The 19,873-nt window shown below is 39.6% G+C and overlaps 1 protein-coding gene across 1 annotated transcript; it reads left to right on the top strand.

Moving 5' to 3' along the window:
* The first annotated feature begins 4,486 nt into the window (after window positions 1-4,486).
* On the top strand, window positions 4,487-5,438 carry LOC136329095 (olfactory receptor 2A12-like). The gene has a single exon (XM_066265041.1). The coding sequence runs from the start codon at window positions 4,491-4,493 to the stop codon at window positions 5,436-5,438; it is 948 nt and encodes a 315-aa protein (XP_066121138.1). The 5' UTR covers window positions 4,487-4,490.
* Window positions 5,439-19,873: the final 14,435 nt, after the last annotated feature.

Below are 19,873 nucleotides of genomic sequence, written 5' to 3'. Positions count from 1 at the left end.
GACTGATAATGGCTTAAAGTCTCCTTCGTGTCTGGGTCCCCATAAAGGTAGCCTCTAAATGAACACACAGCAGTATTTTTATTATTAAACTGTTGATTGAAATTTGGGTAATTCCTTATTTTTGCCTACTTTGATAAGTGTTTTAAAAACTTTTGTTCATGACTTTTCTTAAACAAACATGTGTGCATATAAGTATGTGGGGAGAGAGGAATAGAATTGTTGGAAAGGTGGTAAGCATACGTCACCTGTAGGGGACACCGCTAGACGTTATCTCGAGGGATTGTGCAGATTTGCTCTCCTGTTAGCAGCAGAAGGAATTTCTGTCACCGTTGCCCACGCTAGGGAATTTTCACTTAAGCCACTCTGGTGGGTGTGTGGTGGTGTACAGGGTGCTCTTACTTTGCAATTCCTGGGTGACTAATGATGTTGAGTATTGTCTCACCTGATTAATGGCTATGTAGATAATCTTTATAGTGAAGTGTCTTTTTAAATCTATTGCCCATTAGTCTATTGAGTACCTTCTATTTGTTAATTTATAGTTCTTTATTTCTTTTAATATATCTCTTAAATTCTTCCTTTTAATGTAGTCTGGCTTAATATTTTTTTTCTATATGGTAAGTGCTTTTGGTCCTGTTTAAGAAATCTGTTTATTTCAAAGTGATATTTTTCTGCATTTGATTCTGAAAATTATATTGTTTTACCTGTGCCATTTAAATTTACAGTGCATCTGCAATTGATTTTTGTGTTTCATGTGAGGTAGGAGTCAAAACATATTTTCCTCTGTATATGTCCACATGATCTAGAGAATTTGTTGACAAGGCCATCCTTTCCCCATTGCACCATGGGATCCACTTGTCATAAATCTGGTAACTGTATATTCATGGTTCTATTCTGGGTTTTATTCTGATCAATTAATTAAGTTATTTATTCTTGTGCTAATTTCATGCCTGCTTAATTATTGTAGCTTTACAGTAAGTCTTAATTTCTGAGAAGTCATCCATGTAATTTTAGAACCAAGTTGTCAATTTCTGTAGAAAAAGAAAAAATGCTGGAATTTTTACTAGAATTGCACTGAATCTATAAATCAACTTTACATCTTTTTGATGTTGAATTATCCAACTCCTAAACATGGAACATCCTCCACTTACTTAGGTCTCCCTTAATTTCTCTAAGAAATGTTTTTCTACACATTTTTATTAGATTTATTACTACATATTTGATTTTTAAAAATAGTCTTGTCAATTATTTTCTAGTTGCTTGTATAGAGAAATCCAGTGAGTTTTTGTGAATTTGCTTATTTCAATTTGCCTTTGATTTTTTTTTTGGATTTGCTACCTACATAATCATGTGGTCTGCAGATAGTGACAGTTTTATTGATTGTTTTCTGATATTTTGGTCTTTTGTTTATTACTCTTGATCTATTTTGGTGGCTATGATCACCAGGGTAATGGTTATTAGAAATGTTTCACTTGCTATGTCAGGGAGCAAGTTACTATCTTGCCATCCAGTACATTTACTTTAGGTTCTTTCTTCTTTTCTTGAAGATAATATTTATCACATTAATAATGACTATTCTATTTCTAGTTTAATATGGGCTTTATTTCTTATTTTAATTGAGTATTAATATTTACCAAATGTTTTTTCTGTACCTATTGAGTTAATCATATCCTTTTCCTTTGGTTAATTTTATTAATAAGATGAAGTATTTACACTGTTAACTTATTAAATGCTTGCATTCTAATAATAAACACAACTTTATTGTGATGTATTATCTTTTTTATGTTGCCGCATTAAATTTGGTAATATATTTTTGGGGAGATCTGCAACAATGATCATAAGAGAGATTGGATAATGAGTTTTCTTTCTTGTGATGTATTTGTTATTTTTTGGTATTGCTTTATACTAGTCTCATAAAATAAATTGAAACATTTTTACCCTTTTTCTATCTTTGGAAGTTTGTTACGGTTGGTGTTATTCTCTTTTATGTTGAAAATATTCACCAGTTAAGCTATTTGACCCTGGAGTTTTCAATCTAGGAATGTTTTAAACTATAAACTCAAAAAATATTTATAGATTCAATTTTTGGAAAGACAGCAGACACTTATGCCTTTTATTCTTTCTTGTGTCAGTTTTGGTAATTTATTTGTTTTTTTAAGGCATTTGTTCATTTCATGCAATTGCCCTGTTTATAGTGTAACAAGGCAATTATCTTTTAAATGACTTTATCTTTTAAAAGATAAAATTATCTTTTAAATGACTGTAGGATATATAGTGCAGTTCCCTTTTCTCTCCTGATGTTGATAATTTGTGTTTTATTTCATTTTTATATCAGTGTTACTAAGGACTTATACATTAATTATTTCAAAGAATGAATTTTTGGCTTTATTTTCTCCATTGCAAATTTGTTTATGATTTTATTATTTTCTGCTCTTATATTTATTTTCTCATCCTGTCAGCTTCTTTTTGGATTTGATTTGTAGTTCTTTTTTTTAGCTTTTTGAGATTAGAGGTTACCTAATTAACCTTTAGCCACTTTTTAACTCTAATATGCATTTTCATCATGAAGAAAGGATAGACAGTAAATTTTCCTTTAAGCACTGATAATGCTTTATTTTCATCATAATTTAGTTCATATATAGCATTTTTCATTTTGATTTTTCTTTGTCCACTTCATTATTTAATAGTGTATGTTAATTTCAAAGGTGTTGGGTACTTCTTTCTTATATCTATTTTAAATTGATTTCTACCAATTTTATGGAAATCAGACAATATAGTTTAAATGATTTCTATTCTTTAAATTTGTTTTTTGTTTGTTTATTTCCTTTAAGTGAGAAGAGGAGAAGCGGAGAGACAGACTCCTGAATGCACTCTGACTGAAACCCACCAGGCAAGCCCTCTATCTGATGATGCTTTGCCCGTTGCTCTGTGCTCAGCAATGGAGCTATTTTAGTTCATGAAGTGAGGCCATGGAGCCATCCTCAGTGCCCAGGGCCAACTTGCTCTAACCAAGCCATAGCTGCAGGAGAAGAGATAGAGAGAGAGAGAGAGAGAGAGAGAGAGAGAGAGAGGTGGAGGGGGGTGGAGAAGCAGATGGTCGCTTCTCCTGTGTGCCCTGACCAGAAATTGGACCCTGGACAACCACATGTAGGCCAGTGCTCTACCGCTGAGACAAACTGCCAGAGACTGTTCTTTAACTTTTTTTGAGCTTACATTTATGATGCAAAATCCTATCAGTTTTTTGTTGTTTGTTTGTTTTTACAGAGACAGTCAGAGAGAGGGATAGATAGGGACAGACCGACAGGAACGGAGAGAGATGAGAAGCATTAATCATCAGTTTTTTGGTGCAACACCTTAGTTGTTCACTGATTGCTTTCTCATATATGCCTTGACTGCGGACCTTCAGCAGACCGAGTAACCCCTTGCTCGAGTCAGCGACCTTGGGTCCAAGTTGGTGAGCTTTTTGCTCAAGCCAGATGAGCCCGCGCTCAAGCTGACAACTTTGAGGTCTCGAACCTGGGTCCTTCCACATCTCAGTCCAACACTCTATCCACTGCACCACTCCTGGTCAGGCCTGATCAATTTTTACAAATTTTTTATGAAATTACAACATGTTTCTTTTAGTTAGTATTTCTTTGGCAAAATTCCTTCCTTCTTTCTTCCTAGTGTGTTTATGTCCTTATATTAAGGACTGTTTCGTTTGTCTCACCTTTATTGAAACACCACATTGTGTCAGTTTAAGGTATAACATGTAGATTTGATATATTTATATATTGCAAAATGATAAGGTGTGTTTAATGTAAAAAATATGTCAGATTTTTAAAGCGGTTTGAAAATGTGCTTTTATTAAAATATTTACACTTTTTGCATTTAAAACAATCAACTACATACTAAAGTTCACATTTACCATCTTTCCTCTTCTTTTCTATTTAACTTAAGTATTTTCTGTTTGAAGTAACTCCCTCCTGCTATCACATCACAGAGTTCACCTAGTTCTATCTTTTGACAAAACTTCCCATTGTCAACTGGCAAAGAAGAAATTTATAAGGTAAGGAGAGTGCTTGTAGCACTTCCAGACAAAGGGTCTCTATGGCAGACAGGAACTTCCACTTCTAAAGGTTTAGGGTCTGTAACTGATGTGATGTCAAATGATTATTGCTAGACATGTGAGTGACCAGTTTGCCCTCTGTAGATTGTGAAGTTAGACTGAAGAGATAATATATGAACAGTTTACTGTTCATTGTTTAAAGGCTACATGGTTCAAATACACTGCCTCTACTCTTTATGAAAATGCTGAGAAATTAGCATTAGTCATATTTTACAGATGAGGAGACTGAGGCTCAGAAGTGTTAAATAACTTGCTCAAGAAAGCAGATGAGTAGCGGGGCCAGAATTTTAATCCTAGCCTATCTGTCTCCAGGGCAGGTACTTTTCCTAGACTACCACACTTTTGATAACTTTTAAATGAGTGAAATTCTCTTGTAGTCCCCACCATGTGGATGCCTCCAGTGGAGAACCAAACTTGGGTGTCTGAATTCATCCTGCTTGGCTTCTCCCGAGATCCCACGTCCAACAGGATCCTCTTCATTGTCTTCCTTCTGCTCTACCTGAGCTCAGTCCTGGGCAATGGGCTCATTGTCACCCTGATCTGCCTGGACATGCGTCTTCACACTCCCATGTACTTCTTCCTCTGTATCCTCTCCCTGCTGGACACGGGCTACGTCACCACCACTGTGCCCCAGATGTTGGTGCATCTTCTCGCTCATTCTCAGACCATCTCCTTTGCTGGCTGTTGGCTGCAGATGTACATGTTTAGCACCATGAGCCTGACTGAGTGCATTTTATTTGTAGTCATGGCTTATGACCGATACATAGCCATCTGTTACCCACTGCGTTATACAGTCATCCTCAACTGGAGCCTGTGCACACGGCTGGCATCTGCAACAGGGGCCTGCGGTTTCTTCCTCTCACTGATCCATACTTCCTTGACTATGCAGCTGCCGTACTGTGGGCCTAATATGGTCAACCACTACTTCTGTGAAGGCCCCTCAGTAAGAAGCTTGGCTTGCGTGGATACCCACCTCATTGAGATCGTGGACCTGGTGATAAGTGTCTTCTTGGCTGTTGCCCCACTTTCTCTCATTTCTGCCTCCTATGTTCGTATTGCCCAGGCCATTCTCAAGATCAAGTCCACAAAGGGCCGCTGCAAGGCTTTCTCCACCTGTGCTTCCCACCTCACTGTGGTCTCACTCTTCTATGCTCCAGCCACTTATATCTACATGAGGCCCAACTCTAACTATTCCCCTGAGCGAGACAAGCAGATCTCTCTCTTTTACAATGTCTTCACTGCCCTGCTCAACCCTGTGGTCTACAGTCTGAGGAACAAGGACATCAAAGGGGCTTTTCTCAAAGTGATGGGGTGGAGCAGTGTGGCCCAGTGAACTGGAGACAAGGATGTCCCTGAGGTACAATGTCTATTGATGAGGAAAGGGACAACATCTATAAAGATGTAACCAACGTTGTGCATTTGATCCAATAAAGTATTTCTTCAGTGGAACAACTGTGGTACATGGAACCAACATGGCTGTCTTGATCAACTTGCTATATTTTGGTACCGTGTCAATTCTCTAATCTTAGTGGCTCACAAATGTTCATTTACTGTTCATGTTTTATGTGAGTTATAAGTGAACTATAATCTCTGCCATTGAATTCTCGGATCCACCCAGAGGGAAGAAGCCCTATCTGGAACATGCCATTCTTATGCCAGAAGAAACAAAGGTTGAAATATATGATGACTCTTAAGGCTTCAGCCCAGATGTGAAACACATCTCTTTATTCAAGTCTCACTGGCCAGAGCAGATGAAATGATCAAGTCTGTTGGCAAAAAGGCAGGTAGCATTTTCTTCACACAGAAAAGTAATGTAAATTATTTGGCAATGGGGACAAGTGTAAAACCCTCCACAGTGAGAGAAGCAATTACTGGGAATGATAACATAACCCACCAAAATGGGACTGGAACCAATAAAATACATGTATAACCAACATGAAACATGGGGACTGTGAGTGACATGGTTGATAGACACAGAAGAGGACCAAGGTAATGTAGGCAGTCAAATGGATAGATAAACATAAATATCTGTAAAGAACATTGACTATAAAACCAATGGTAAGCAGAACCACTGCAGCCCACAGAGCTGAGTTGGTGCGTGGAGCCAATGTGGTTCATGGAGCAAACGCAGTATCCTCTGCATTGTGCTGTGGAAGGACACAGAACATCAAGTGATAAGGGTTCTAGTCTCAAGCTTGCTAGCTTGTTTTGTGATTTTGGAGAATTCAGTTCCTTTTTCTGGATCTTACTTCACTCATCTGTAATATGAACACCCTAAATTTAATGTGTCTAAAATTCTATATCCCAGAGGTTCGGTGCATGCAACTCAAATGCAGTAAACTGTGACTCCTCTGTGAACCATATGATGAAGAAGGGAACCACAGTTGCTGCATGTGCACTGCCCATCAGTGAACCATAGTGGGCAGCACACATGACCGTAACTCTGATTCTTTCAAGGGATCTGAATGGCATAGGAGGCTCTCTAAGAATCCTGACACAGAGCCTCAGAGTTATCAGGATAAAGCTCTGGTTTCTTCTGGGCTTCATTGGTGGCCGTGAGATACTAGAGATGGGTCCATTCAGTTCCAATAGTTCTTGAGCGTCTATTAGGACCCAGGCAGTAACAGATCTTGTGGAAATAAGAGATATGTGGAGACATATGCAGTCATTAATGTATAATCCACAAACAAAGGAGATGCCACAGGGATCTGTGGGGACTGCTGATCTCATAAGCGTGCTGTTTTCTCAGTGGGTGCAGACAGAGAGGACCAGGTTACACCCACCCGACTCCTGTTCACCACTGTGCCCTTCAGCACTTTGTAAGCTCTTCAGAGGTTCAAGTCAAAGAGACAGAGGGAGAAATTCCAAGGAAGTTAATATTGTTTCTTCCATCATTGGAATGATACTCAAATAGAAATTAAGGTTAATTATTGAAAAATAAAGAGACAAAACCCTCAGGAAATAAAGTTCTTCAATTAAGAAATATGGATAAAGGAAACCTACTTAAGAGTTAACAGCTAAAGCCTTGTGAGGGATTAAGATTTAGCTGATACCTGAGGCTGAGTAGGAATCATCCCTGAAAATAACCAGGAGAAGGACATTTCAGTCAAGGGGAAACCAGCCACAAAGGCTCCCAGTCAAGAAAGGACTGTGTTTTGCATGCAGAGATAGAAGAAATGTCATGTGATCACAATACAGTGAGCAGTGGAGATAGAGATAGCATTGAGGGGTAGGCAAGGTATAGGTGTGAGGAGCCCTATAGGATAGAAGTGTTTGCACTAAGTTCAGTGGGAACACTTGGTTCTTATTAAAAGAATGATGTAGCTTAAGAATGGAAGGCTTTGTGGTGTGACTTGAGGTGATAAGAAAGGAGGTGGGAGAACAGGTCTTTGGAGATAAGAATATCAGGAACTCACAGACTAAGAATGAAAATAAAGAATACTCTCCCTTTTTTTGAGAGAGAGAGAGAGAGAGAGAGAGGTTTGAAAAAGAGATGGATACAGAGACAGACAGGCAGGAAGGGAGATTGTGAGAAGCATCAACTCGTAGTGGCGGCTTCTTAGTTGTTCATTGATTGATTTCGTACGTGCCTTAACCTGCTGCTCAAGCTGAGCCAGTGACCTCTTGTTCAAGCCAGCAAGCTTGGGCTCAAGCCAAGGACCATTAGACTCAAGGCAATGATCATTTTGATGATCCCTCCCTCAGGATGGCCACCTTGAACTCAAGTTGGTGAATCTTCCCTCAAGCGATGACGTTAGAGTTTTGAACTTGAGACCAAATTGTCCCAGGTCGATACTCTGTCCTCTAAGCCACAGCCTGTCGAGGAAGAATCACCCTTTTAAGAATGAAATCTTGCCATTTGCAGCAACATGGATGGACCTAGAGTGTATTATGCAGACTGAAGTTAGTCTGACAAAAAAAGACAAATGCCATATGATTTCACTTATATGTGGATATAAAGAAGAAAATACATGAAGAAGCAGAACAGATATCAACTCATAGAGACATAAACATTTTGATGGTTGGCAGATGGAACTAGTTTGGAGGAATGGGTAAAATAGTTGAAGGTAATTAAGAAGGATAAATGGTAGTTTAGTTACAAAACAGTCACAGGGATATAAAATACAGCATTAGAAATATAGTCAATGATATGGTAATAACTGTATATGTTGCAAAGTGGGTACTAGATTTATTGGGGTGATCACTTCATAAGTTATATAAATGTCTATTCACTGAGTTATATAACAAAAACAAATATAATATTGTATGTAAACTTTAATTAAAATATTATTGTTATGATTATTATTAAAGTGAGCCAGGGGTGATAGTGAGACAGACTCCTGCATGTGCCCTGACTGAGATCCACCCGGTAACCCCATTTAAGGTGAAGCTTGAGTACCAAGCTATTTTTAGTGCCTGAGGTTGACATATTCAGACCATGGAGCCATCCTCAGCAGGCGGGGCCAGGCTTAAATCAATCGAACCCCTGGCTGTGGCAGTGGAAGAGGCAGAGAAGGAGGTCAGGAATGAAGGGAAAAGCAGATGGTCGCTTCTCCTATGTGCCTTAACTAGGAATCAAACCTGGGACATCCATATTCCAGGCCAAAGCGCTATCTACTGAACCATTGGCCAGGGCCTAATTTAAAATATTATTTAAAAAATAAAGACAAAATAAAGAAGCAAAAATAATCACCCTTTCATTTTATTTTTATTTACGTATTGATTTGGCTGGGTACAGTGAACTTGGATGGTGCATGACAAAGTAGGGCTCCCTAACCCCCATCGCTTCTTCAGGGGAGTCTGTCAAACAGGAGGAGCAGAGAGCCAACAATCGCCATCCAGCTGCAGGGACCGTGGTGTCCCAGGGAGAGTCCCAGGTTGAGGCTGCTGATTATGGTGCTGAGGCTGAGATGACAAAGAGGAGAACTGGGGAAATCTGTGCTTGTGATACACATGTTTATTTGTACAAAATCATTCTATTCTTGTTACTTATCACCATTTTAAAATTATTTAATACACATGTTATTGGAAGGTCACATTATAATGCTGTAAGGTAACAGAATATTCGGTGAGATTGATTCGGTGAATTTGAGGAGTAGTTAATGAACTCCATGATCTTCACTTGTTAGGAGAATGTATCTTACTAGGTAGAAATATAGAGTTGTCCTGTTTGTTGTAAGGGAGTGTGCATGTTCATAGGGGATACAGAAGGAAGCTGAGCAGACAAAAGGCTAGACTGTATCAGTTATTCATTTATTACCTCAGTTCTCAATGCAACTTTCAATATATTCTCAGTAATAAACAACACAGTTGCCTTAAGTGTTTCTCCTTTAATTTGAGCATGATGTTCAGCTTTCTCAGCCGGCACTGGAGAAACATTGCAAGATGAAAGAGATTGTCTGCATTTTCCAGCCTGAGGCACAGGTGGGCCAGAATGCACAGTGACCCTGCAACCTCAGTCTGACTGTCCTCTCATCATGGAAACCAGAGTCTCCCAAGCCAGCCATCTGCCTGACTCCTTCAGCAAGCCCTGGAGCGGCCTGCACGCAGCCACCTGGAGGACTCCTCAGGAATCCCACAAATACGCAGGCAGCATCTGTAGTCCTCAGGGTCACAGCATGACAAGTTGTTTCATCTATAAGCCCACGCACTGTGGAGACTTTCTGTTCCCACTGGCACCCAGAATCTAATGTCTTCTGCACCTCTGTGCTGCTTGCCATCTCCCTTTCCTACGCTCTGGAAGGTGGCTTACAGTGTATCATCCAGACCAGCTCTGTCTTGGCTAAACCAATGAACTGTCTGTAATTCTGTACGTGAACCACACCTTTGTCAATGAGGTCTGAACCCCTCCCTAGTCTGTCCTAACTTGGCTACTATCCTTTGGACCTTCGGAACCACATAGAGTCTTCTCTTTGTTTGATTTTTGGTATATCTGATAGTTACTCTCTTATCATAGTCAACAGTTATTCATATTAAACTTTTCCTGTTTAACCTAACGAGTGGTTTCTCTCACCTGATTAAACTCAGAGGGCTACAGTCCCTCTCTACCCTTCCGAGATAGTTTCATTATCTGCGTATCTGGTGCACAGCAGCCAAGTTGTCGGGGACCATACACTCCACCCAGCTGTGCATCATGGAAAGGAAGAAGAAGGAATCACTGTTCCGAGTGTAGGAGGCCTGCAGGGCGCCCTCACCCCTGGGAAGGCTGTGGCTAGGGGAGTATATGTAGTGTGAGGGATGTTTGGTGATGGAGACCCTAGCCCAGATACCTTCCCCCTCCTAAAAGGGTTTGTTACAGACAAGAACCACCTTGGTAGCCTTGGTAATGCACTCAGCACATCCACCATCTGGGGAGATGGTGGCATAAAGGTGATGAGGCCTGTGGCTTTGGCTGAGCAAAGATAATGAGAAAATCCACCATGAGGTTGTGCAGTGAAGAACTGGACTCTCCCACCCAGTAGGACATCTGGATTTCATGCCCATCTTCACTACCACCTTCACCTGGGAGCCCCGATGAATGAAGCTAGACTTGAAGCTGGCCTGAGGGCTTAGGGGAGCTGTTTGAAGCCACCTGTGATCTCAGTAAAGCTGCAGTGGTGAAGATGGGGGGGGTGAGGGTGGGAGCCATGAGGCCAGGTTGCCCAGTTGCCCGCAGTTGTCCTTGTCTGAATGGAAAGAAAATCAGCTTCATATACATACTTCCTATACATCATCTTAACTCATCTCTGTGCGGGAAGGATTATGGTTGACTTTTATAATTTGGAAAACTGACACTTCAAGAAATTGAGTTTTCCCACAATGACAGCTGGTGGACTCAGCGACCATGCAGATTCTGTGTCCCAGGAGGAGTCCTACAGACCTGGGTTTGGATTCTCAGCACTGCACAAGTCCTGAGTGACTTGGGTGTCTTCTCCACAATTAAGTGCTCTGAAGTACAGAGAAGTCCACCTGGGACTCCAAAACAAGGGCTGTGTGGTTTCTTCAATGTTGCCTGTTCTAAATAGGAAATGCCAACAGCTGTGATGCACTGTGCCTCTTGCACTGGCTTTCAGTTTTGGGGCCAGTGAGAACCCTTTAGTCTAGCGCAGAGGTAGTCAATCTTTTTATACCTACCACCCTTTTTTGTATCTCTGTTAGTAGTAAAATTTTCTAACCGCCCTCAGGTTCCACAGTAATGGTGGTTTATAAAGTAGGGAAGTAATTTTTCTTCATTAAATTTATAAAGCAGAGTTACAGCAAGTTAAAGCATATAGCAATAATTACTTACCAAGTACATTATGTCGGATTTTCACTAAGTTTGGCAGAATAAATTTTTATAAAACAACTTATTATAGTTAAATCTGTCTTTTTATTTTATATAGTGGTTGCTCTGCTACCACTAGTGGGCGGTAGGGACCAGGTTGACTACCGCTGATCTAGAGTAATGCTCACAGAAGAAAAGGTATCTTTACTCACTGTAAGGCCAGTAGCCACGGCCATCATCACAGCCTCCTGGCCCATGCAGTTTCACATTTGATTTGGACAGACGGTAATAAAACAACGGAGCCAAGAACTGGTGGGCCATTACCTTTAATCCTAGCTTGCACCCAGCGGTGAAAAATACACACAGTGGGAAAACACTTCCCTTTCCATTCAGGGCTCCCAAAGCCACTGACTTATCTGAGTATTCCTAAAATCAAAGGTTTCTACCTCACCAGCCTTATTCACCTCTATTCCCCATCTTCTCCTATCTGCACAAACTGGCTTCTCCCTCAGCACTCCGCCATCTTGGCTACGTCTCCTCTGCAATGTTAATTTTAGAAACCCAGAGAGAGAGCCCTTGGTCTTCCTTATTTTATAGTGTATAAATTAAAGCCTTTAAGCCGGTATACAAACAAGAAAGTCTCTGATAGAAGGGCACTTATCTGAGGCATAAATGGGATTCCTCATAAGAGTGCACCACCCCACATCATGCAACACTCAAGAGTGAGGAGAAGCTTAATGTTGAGAAGATCTTAGTATCAACAGGGTGGGAAAGGTTTAGTCTTAAAAGTAAACCTTTAGGCTATAAAAACCCTTCTTGCTTACAGCCTGTCTCCCACACCCAATGCAAACTATAAGCAAGCAAACATCTACATCATATTTGCAAACTTATTTGACCCACATTCAACCCCTTTTGCTCGCTTACAATCTAAAGCACAGGTATTCCTGCACAAGAAAATTAGGCACATTACACAAATTACAACAACATGACAAATCATACAATTTCAACAATTACAAAGATACACTTCATTAGTTTCTGAGCACTTTACTATAAGCGCAAAATGTCCTCAGACTTCTTTCTAGCCATGGGAAAAGCTTCCTGGGGCAGGGGGAGGACCTCCAGCAAAGCTGTCCCCCATCTCAATCATAGTATTTCACATTGTCCAAAATTTGTAAGTCCGTCCAACAAAGGAGCTAGTGTCCACACTGGTCATAGACAAAGAGTCGGAGATGACGTCAGAGTAATGGCGGGGTAGGAAGCGATACCGATAAATCTCCCCCAAAACTCAACAAGATCTTCAACCAGAAACAGAAAAACCTATACTTGGAGCTTCCGGATGCTTCGCAGTACACCCAAAGGTATGATTGAGTGAAAAATTGGCTAAATATATAACCAAACCCCGAAGGAAAAAGGGAGTAAGAAATGCTCCGCCTTCCTCACTAACCTAAACAGGGCGGCTTTCTCTGGTAACTGTGAATATAGAAACTGAGGCGGGCAAAGGGGGTGAATAGATCCAGGCCGCGGCACAAACGGCCGAACCAGGCTGTGGCATAGAGATCCAAGCCGAGGAAAATCTGATCCTGTGGCAACCCGGGCAATACAAGCTAACACTCGCGCCAAACCCAAAGAAAGACAAGCAGAGCGGCCATTTTACCCGGTCTCCTGGTCGGTGCGCAGTTAGTGGGCGAGAATTTCTTCCTAGGCCCCGAGAGTGGGTGCCCGTGTTGCCCCACGGAGAGGCAGGGTCAGAGGCCTTTCTGTGGGCCGAGGACAGAGTCTCTGGGCAGCCCCAGCGCCCTGGGAAAGCCACGCACGGGAGGGAGTGAGAACTACTTCCAACGGTGGAGATTTTCCGTGCTGGTGAGGGTTTCACTCAGAGGGAACCGCGGCCGGCCTCATATCCTGGTGTGCGCGCGCAGATAAGGAGTGAGCGATTCCTCCGAGTGCCTCCGCAGTGCGCGCCCGTGTTATCGCAGAGAGGGGCAGAGTCAGGGGCCTTTGTGTGGGCCAAAGCGGAATCTCAGGCCGCCCCAGCGCTTTGCAAAAGCCGCGCACGGGGACGGAGCGAGACTCAATTCCAACGCTGCAACTTTTCCCTGCGGTTGGGGGTTTCACTCAGAGCGTGAGACTGCTGGCTGGATATCCTGGTCGCAGACAGTGAGTGAGAGTTTCCTCCAAGCGCCCCCCAGAAGTGGGCGCCCGCTTGTGTTACCGGACAGAGTGGCAGAGCCAGTGGTCTTTGAGTGGGCGGAAAGCCCGCCTGATTATGCTAGCAGCTCTGACTGACTGAGCCTTACCCAGAGCCCTGTGCTGAGTGGAAATAGAGTGGGGAGTTGCCAGCTCTTTGAGCCTCTTACTATCCAGGCAGAGGCAGCAGCAACCCCATAGCTGGATTATCAGGCTACTAATTGAGGAAGGAAAGACTAGGAGAAAGGCTCCAGGAACACGGACTCTCTCACTGTCAGAGCCTATAAATGCTAATGAGCCTCGACTCCCACGAGACTAAAGCACAATACATGACATTGCCATAGAGACTTATCAACTGCAAGCCTCTACCTGAGCGTGCCAAAGGGGCAGAACCCGGGGTACAGAGTCACCGACCAGGAAGAGGGAGAGAAAAGAAAAAGCAAGAAGATAACCTCTCAAAATCAAGAATAATCTGCAGACTTTATAACCTATCACATTTTATTATATTTGTTCGTTTGTTTCTCTTATCTTCATTCTTGATACTTTTTTTTTCTTCCTCCAATTTGGCCGATTAACTCTCTACTGGTCTTACTCTCTCCTCTCCTTGAACTACACTACCCATAAGTGTTACATCTCCCATTATCTTTTCTCTTCTCTTCCTTTCTCTCTATGAGGGTTGCACTCCAAAACCCTTAACTCTCTCTCTCTCTCCTTTCTTTTTTCTTCTTTTAGTGGTTCCCTCTTTTTTTTCTCTCTCTCTCTTTCTTTTCTCCCTCTATATTAGTTTCTTCCTTTCTCCTTAACATCTCCTCTTATTCAAACCTCAATAACAAACAAATTATCTTATCTGGGACTCAAACCTATGTTTGTGGCATTTTGGGGGGTTTTTACTTCACCTTTTTAACTCACTAGCAGTGCTCCCATCCCTGGCTCTCCATATTATCTAGTTCTTGTTCCACTAAATACAATAGTAAGTTTTTAATTTGTCCCCCCATTTTTCCGTTTTCCTCTTATTCCTCTCATCATAACTCTTAGACAACCAACACCTAAAAGCAAATCATTTTATTCTTGACCCAAATTTTTTCCTTATTTGCTTTTTGTGGGTCCATACGCTCTTTTTTTTTCTTTTTTTTTTTCCTTTTTTTTTTTTCTTTTTTTCTTTTTTGCCCCTTTATTACTTTTCCCCAATTCAGGCCCTCCATCACAGGCATTGTTTGTTATAACTCACAGTCCACCACAAGATTTTCTCAAGAAAGAGGGGAGAGGAGAGGAGAGGAAAAAAGGAGGGGGGAATAATTTCCTTTTTTTAAAAATTTTTATTTTATTTTATTTTTCTTTATTTCATTATTAATTTTTTTTAAAAAAAACAACTCTTTTCGATTTTTTATTTATTTTTTATTTTTTTTAACTTTTTATTCTTTATTAAATCTCATTAATACTATCAACAAAACCACCCTCAGATGCCATTAAGGAAGAGAAAATCGAATATCATGGATACAAAAGAAAGAGAGGTAACACAGCTAGATGAGGAAAAATCTATGGGGAAAAAATTTAATATATTGGAAACCTTGGAGCTAAATGACAGAGAATTCAAGATAGAAATCCTAAAAATCCTCCGAGATATACAAGAAAACACAGAAAGGCAATATAGGGAGCTCAGAAAACAACTCAATGAACACAAAGAATATATGTCCAAGGAAATTGAAACTATAAAAACAAATCAAACAGAGATGAAAAACTCAATTCACGAGCTGAAAAACGAAGTAACAAGCTTAGCTAATAGAACAGGTCAGATAGAAGAGAGGATTAGTGAAATAGAAGACAAGCAACTTGAGGCACAACAGAGAGAAGAAGAAAGAGACTCAAAAATTAAAAAAAATGAGATAGCCCTACAAGAATTATCTGACTCCATCAAAAAGAATAACATAAGAATAATAGGTATATCAGAGGGAGAAGAGAGAGAAAATGGAATGGAGAACATACTCAAACAAATAATAGATGAGAACTTCCCAAGCCTGTGGAAAGAACTAAAGCCTCAAGTTCAAGAAGCAAACAGAACTCCAAGTTTTCTTAACCCCAACAAACCTACTCCAAGGCATATCATAATGAAATTGACACAAACCAACAGCAAAGAAAAAATTCTCAAGGCAGCCAGGGAAAAGAAGAATACAACATATAAAGGAAGGCCCATTAGATTATCATCAGATTTCTCAGCAGAAACTCTACAAGCTAGAAGAGAGTGGACCCCAATATTTAAAGTCCTGAAAGAGAGGAACTTTCAGCCACAAATACTATACCCATCAAAGCTATCCTTCAAATACGAAGGAGAAATAAAAACATTCACAGATACAGAAAAGATGAGGGAATTTATCATGAGAAAACCCCCACTCCAGGAAATACTAAAGGGGGTTCTCCAATCAGATACAAAGAACAAAAAAAAAAACAGAGCCACAAGTAAAAGCTCCAAGAAGAACACAATAAAACCAAATTTAAACTGTGACAACAACAAAAAGAAAGAGGGGGAGAAGACGGAGATTAACAGTAGCAAAGGACGATGGAGTGCAAAAGTACTCACAAAATAGTTCGCTACAATGAACAGGGTAGGGACCCTTTTCATTACTCAAAGGTAACCACCATTGAAAAAACCACTACAGAAGCACATGAGATAAAAAAGATAGCAACAGAGGAAAGATGTATGGAATACAACCAAATAAAAACAAAAGATAGAAAAACGAAAGAGAAGGATCAAACAAGACACGAAACTAACAGAAAGCAAGATATAAAATGGCAATAGGGAACTCACAAGTATCAATAATTACACTAAATGTAAACGGATTAAACTCACCAATAAAAAGGCACAGAGTAGCAGAATGGATTAAAAAAGAAAATCCAACTGTATGCTGCCTACAGGAAACTCATCTAAGTAACAAGGATAAAAACAAATTCAAAGTGAAAGGCTGGAAAACAATACTCCAAGCAAATAACATCCAAAAAAAAGCAGGTGTAGCAATACTCATATCAGATAATGCTGACTACAAGACAGGAAAAGTACTCAGAGACAAAAATGGCCATTTCATAATGGCTAAGGGGACACTGAATCAAGAAGACATAACAATTCTTAATATATATGCACCAAACCAAGGAGCACCAAAATATATAAGACAGCTACTTATTGATCTTAAAACAAAAACTGACAAAAATACAATCATACTTGGAGACCTCAATACACCGCTGACGGCTCTAGATCGGTCATCCAAACAGAGAATCAACAAAGACATAGTGGCCTTAAACAAAACACTAGAGCACCTGGATATGATAGACATCTACAGGACATTTCATCCCAAAGTGACTGAGTATACATTTTTCTCCAGTGTACATGGATCATTCTCAAGAATTGACCATATGTTGGGCCACAAAAACAACATCAGCAAATTCAGAAAAATTGAAGTTGTACCAAGCATATTTTCTGATCATAAAGCCTTGAAACTAGAATTCAACTGCAAAAAAGAGGAAAAAAATCCCACAAAAATGTGGAAACTAAACAACATACTTTTAAAAAATGAATGGGTCAAAGAAGAAATAAGTGCAGAGATCAAAAGATATATACAGACTAATGAAAATGACAATACGACATATCAGAATCTATGGGATGCAGCAAAAGCAGTGATAAGAGGGAAGTTCATATCGCTTCAGGCATATATGAACAAACAAGAGAGAGCCCAAGTGAACCACTTAACTTCCCACCTTAAGGAACTAGAAAAAGAAGAACAAAGACAACCCAAAACCAGCCGAAGAAAGGAAATAATAAAAATCAGAGCAGAAATAAATGAATTAGAGAACAGAAAAACTATAGAAAAAATTAATAGAACAAGGAGCTGGTTCTTTGAAAAGATCAACAAAATTGACAAACCCTTGGCAAGACTTACCAAGGAAAAAAGAGAAAGAACTCATATAAACAAAATCCAAAATGAAAGAGGAGAAATCACCACGGACACTGTAGATATACAAAGAATTATTGTAGAATACTATGAAAAACTTTATGCCACTAAATTCAACAACCTAGAAGAAATGGATAAATTCCTAGAAAAATACAACCTTCCTAGACTGAGCCAAGAAGAAGCAGAAAGCCTAAACAGACCTATCAGTAGAGAAGAAATAGAAAAAACCATTAAAAACCTCCCCAAAAATAAAAGTCCAGGCCCTGACGGCTATACCAGCGAATTTTATCAAACATTCAAAGAAGACTTGGTTCCTATTCTACTCAAAGTCTTCCAAAAAATTGAAGAAGAAGCAATACTTCCAAACACATTTTATGAGGCCAACATAACCCTCATCCCAAAACCAGGCAAGGATGGCACAAAAAAAGAAAACTACAGACCAATATCTCTAATGAATACAGATGCTAAAATACTAAACAAAATACTAGCAAATCGAATACAACAACATATTAAAAAAATAATACATCATGATCAAGTGGGATTCATCCCAGAATCTCAAGGATGGTTCAACATACGTAAAACGGTTAACGTAATACACCATATCAACAAAACAAAGAACAAAAACCACATGATCTTATCAATAGATGCAGAAAAGGCTTTCGATAAAATACAACACAATTTTATGTTTAAGACTCTCAACAAAATGGGTATAGAAGGAAAATATCTCAACATGATAAAGGCCATATATGATAAACCATCAGCTAACATCATATTAAATGGCACTAAACTGAAGGCTTTCCCCCTTAAATCAGGAACAAGACAGGGTTGTCCACTCTCTCCACTCTTATTTAATGTGGTACTAGAGGTTCTCGCCACAGCAATCAGACAAGACAAAGAAATAAAAGGCATCCATATCGGAAAAGAAGAAGTAAAGGTATCACTTTTTGCAGATGATATGATCCTATACATCGAAAACCCCAAAGAATCCACAAAAAGACTACTAGAAACAATAAGCCAATACAGTAAGGTCGCAGGATACAAAATTAACATACAGAAGTCAATAGCCTTTCTATATGCCAACAATGAAACAACTGAGAAGGAACTCAAAAGAATAATCCCCCTCACGATTGCAACAACAACAAAAAAATACTTAGGAATAAACATAACAAAGAATGTAAAGGACTTATATAATGAAAACTATAAACCATTGTTAAGGGAAATCGAAAAAGATATAATGAGATGGAAGAATATACCTTGTTCTTGGCTAGGAAGAATAAATATAATCAAGATGGCTATATTACCCAAAGCAATATACAAATTTAATGCAATTCCCATCAAACTTCCAATGACGTTTTTTAAAGAAATAGAGCAAAAAATCATCAGATTTATATGGAACTATAAAAAACCCCGAATAGCCAAAGCAATCCTAAAGAAAAAGAATGAAGCTGGGGGCATAACAATACCTGACTTCAAACTCTATTATAGGGCCACGACAATCAAAACAGCATGGTATTGGCAGAAAAATAGACACTCAGACCAATGGAACAGAATAGAAAGTCCAGAAATAAAACCACATATATATAGTCAAATAATTTTTGATAAAGGGGCCAACAACACACAATGGAGAAAAGAAAGCCTCTTCAATAAATGGTGCTGGGAAAACTGGAAAGCCACATGCAAAAGAATGAAACTGGACTACAGTCTCTCCCCCTGTACAAAAATTAACTCAAAATGGATCACAGATCTAAACATAAGACCTGAAACAATTAAGTACATAGAAGAAGACATAGGTACTCAACTCATGGACCTGGGTTTTAAAGAGCATTTTATGAATTTGACTCCAATGGCAAGAGAAGTGAAGGCAAAAATTAATGAATGGGACTACATCAGACTAAGAAGTTTTTGCTCAGCAAGAGAAACTGATAACAAAATAAACAGAAAGCCAACTAAATGGGAAATGATATTTTCAAACAACAGCTCAGATAAGGGCCTAATATCCAAAATATACAAAGAACTCATAAAACTCAACAACAAACAAACAAACAATCCAATAAAAAAATGGGAAGAGGATATGAATAGACACTTCTCCCAGGAAGAAATACAAATGGCCAACAGATATATGAAAAGATGCTCATCTTCTTTAGCTATTAGAGAAATGCAAATCAAAACGGCAATGAGATACCACCTCACACCTGTTCGATTAGCTGTTATTAGCAAGTCAGGTAATAGCAAATGTTGGAGAGGCTGTGGAGAAAAAGGAACCCTCATACACTGTTGGTGGGAATGTAAAGTAGTACAACCATTATGGAAGAAAGTATGGTGGTTGCTCAAAAAACTGCAAATAGAACTACCTTATGACCCAGCAATCCCTCTACTGGGTATATATCCCCAAAACTCAGA

Source organism: Saccopteryx bilineata, chromosome 3, assembly GCF_036850765.1.
Source record: "Saccopteryx bilineata isolate mSacBil1 chromosome 3, mSacBil1_pri_phased_curated, whole genome shotgun sequence".
NCBI lineage: Eukaryota > Metazoa > Chordata > Mammalia > Chiroptera > Emballonuridae > Saccopteryx > Saccopteryx bilineata.
The sequence above is the reverse complement of the archived record's forward strand: the minus strand, read 5'-3'. Positions and strand labels throughout refer to the sequence as shown.

Bases quoted from the DNA above. Each gene is read 5' to 3' on its own strand.
- LOC136329095 (XM_066265041.1), top strand. From the start codon at position 4,491: ATGTGGATGCCTCCAGTGGAGAACCAAACTTGGGTGTCTGAATTCATC.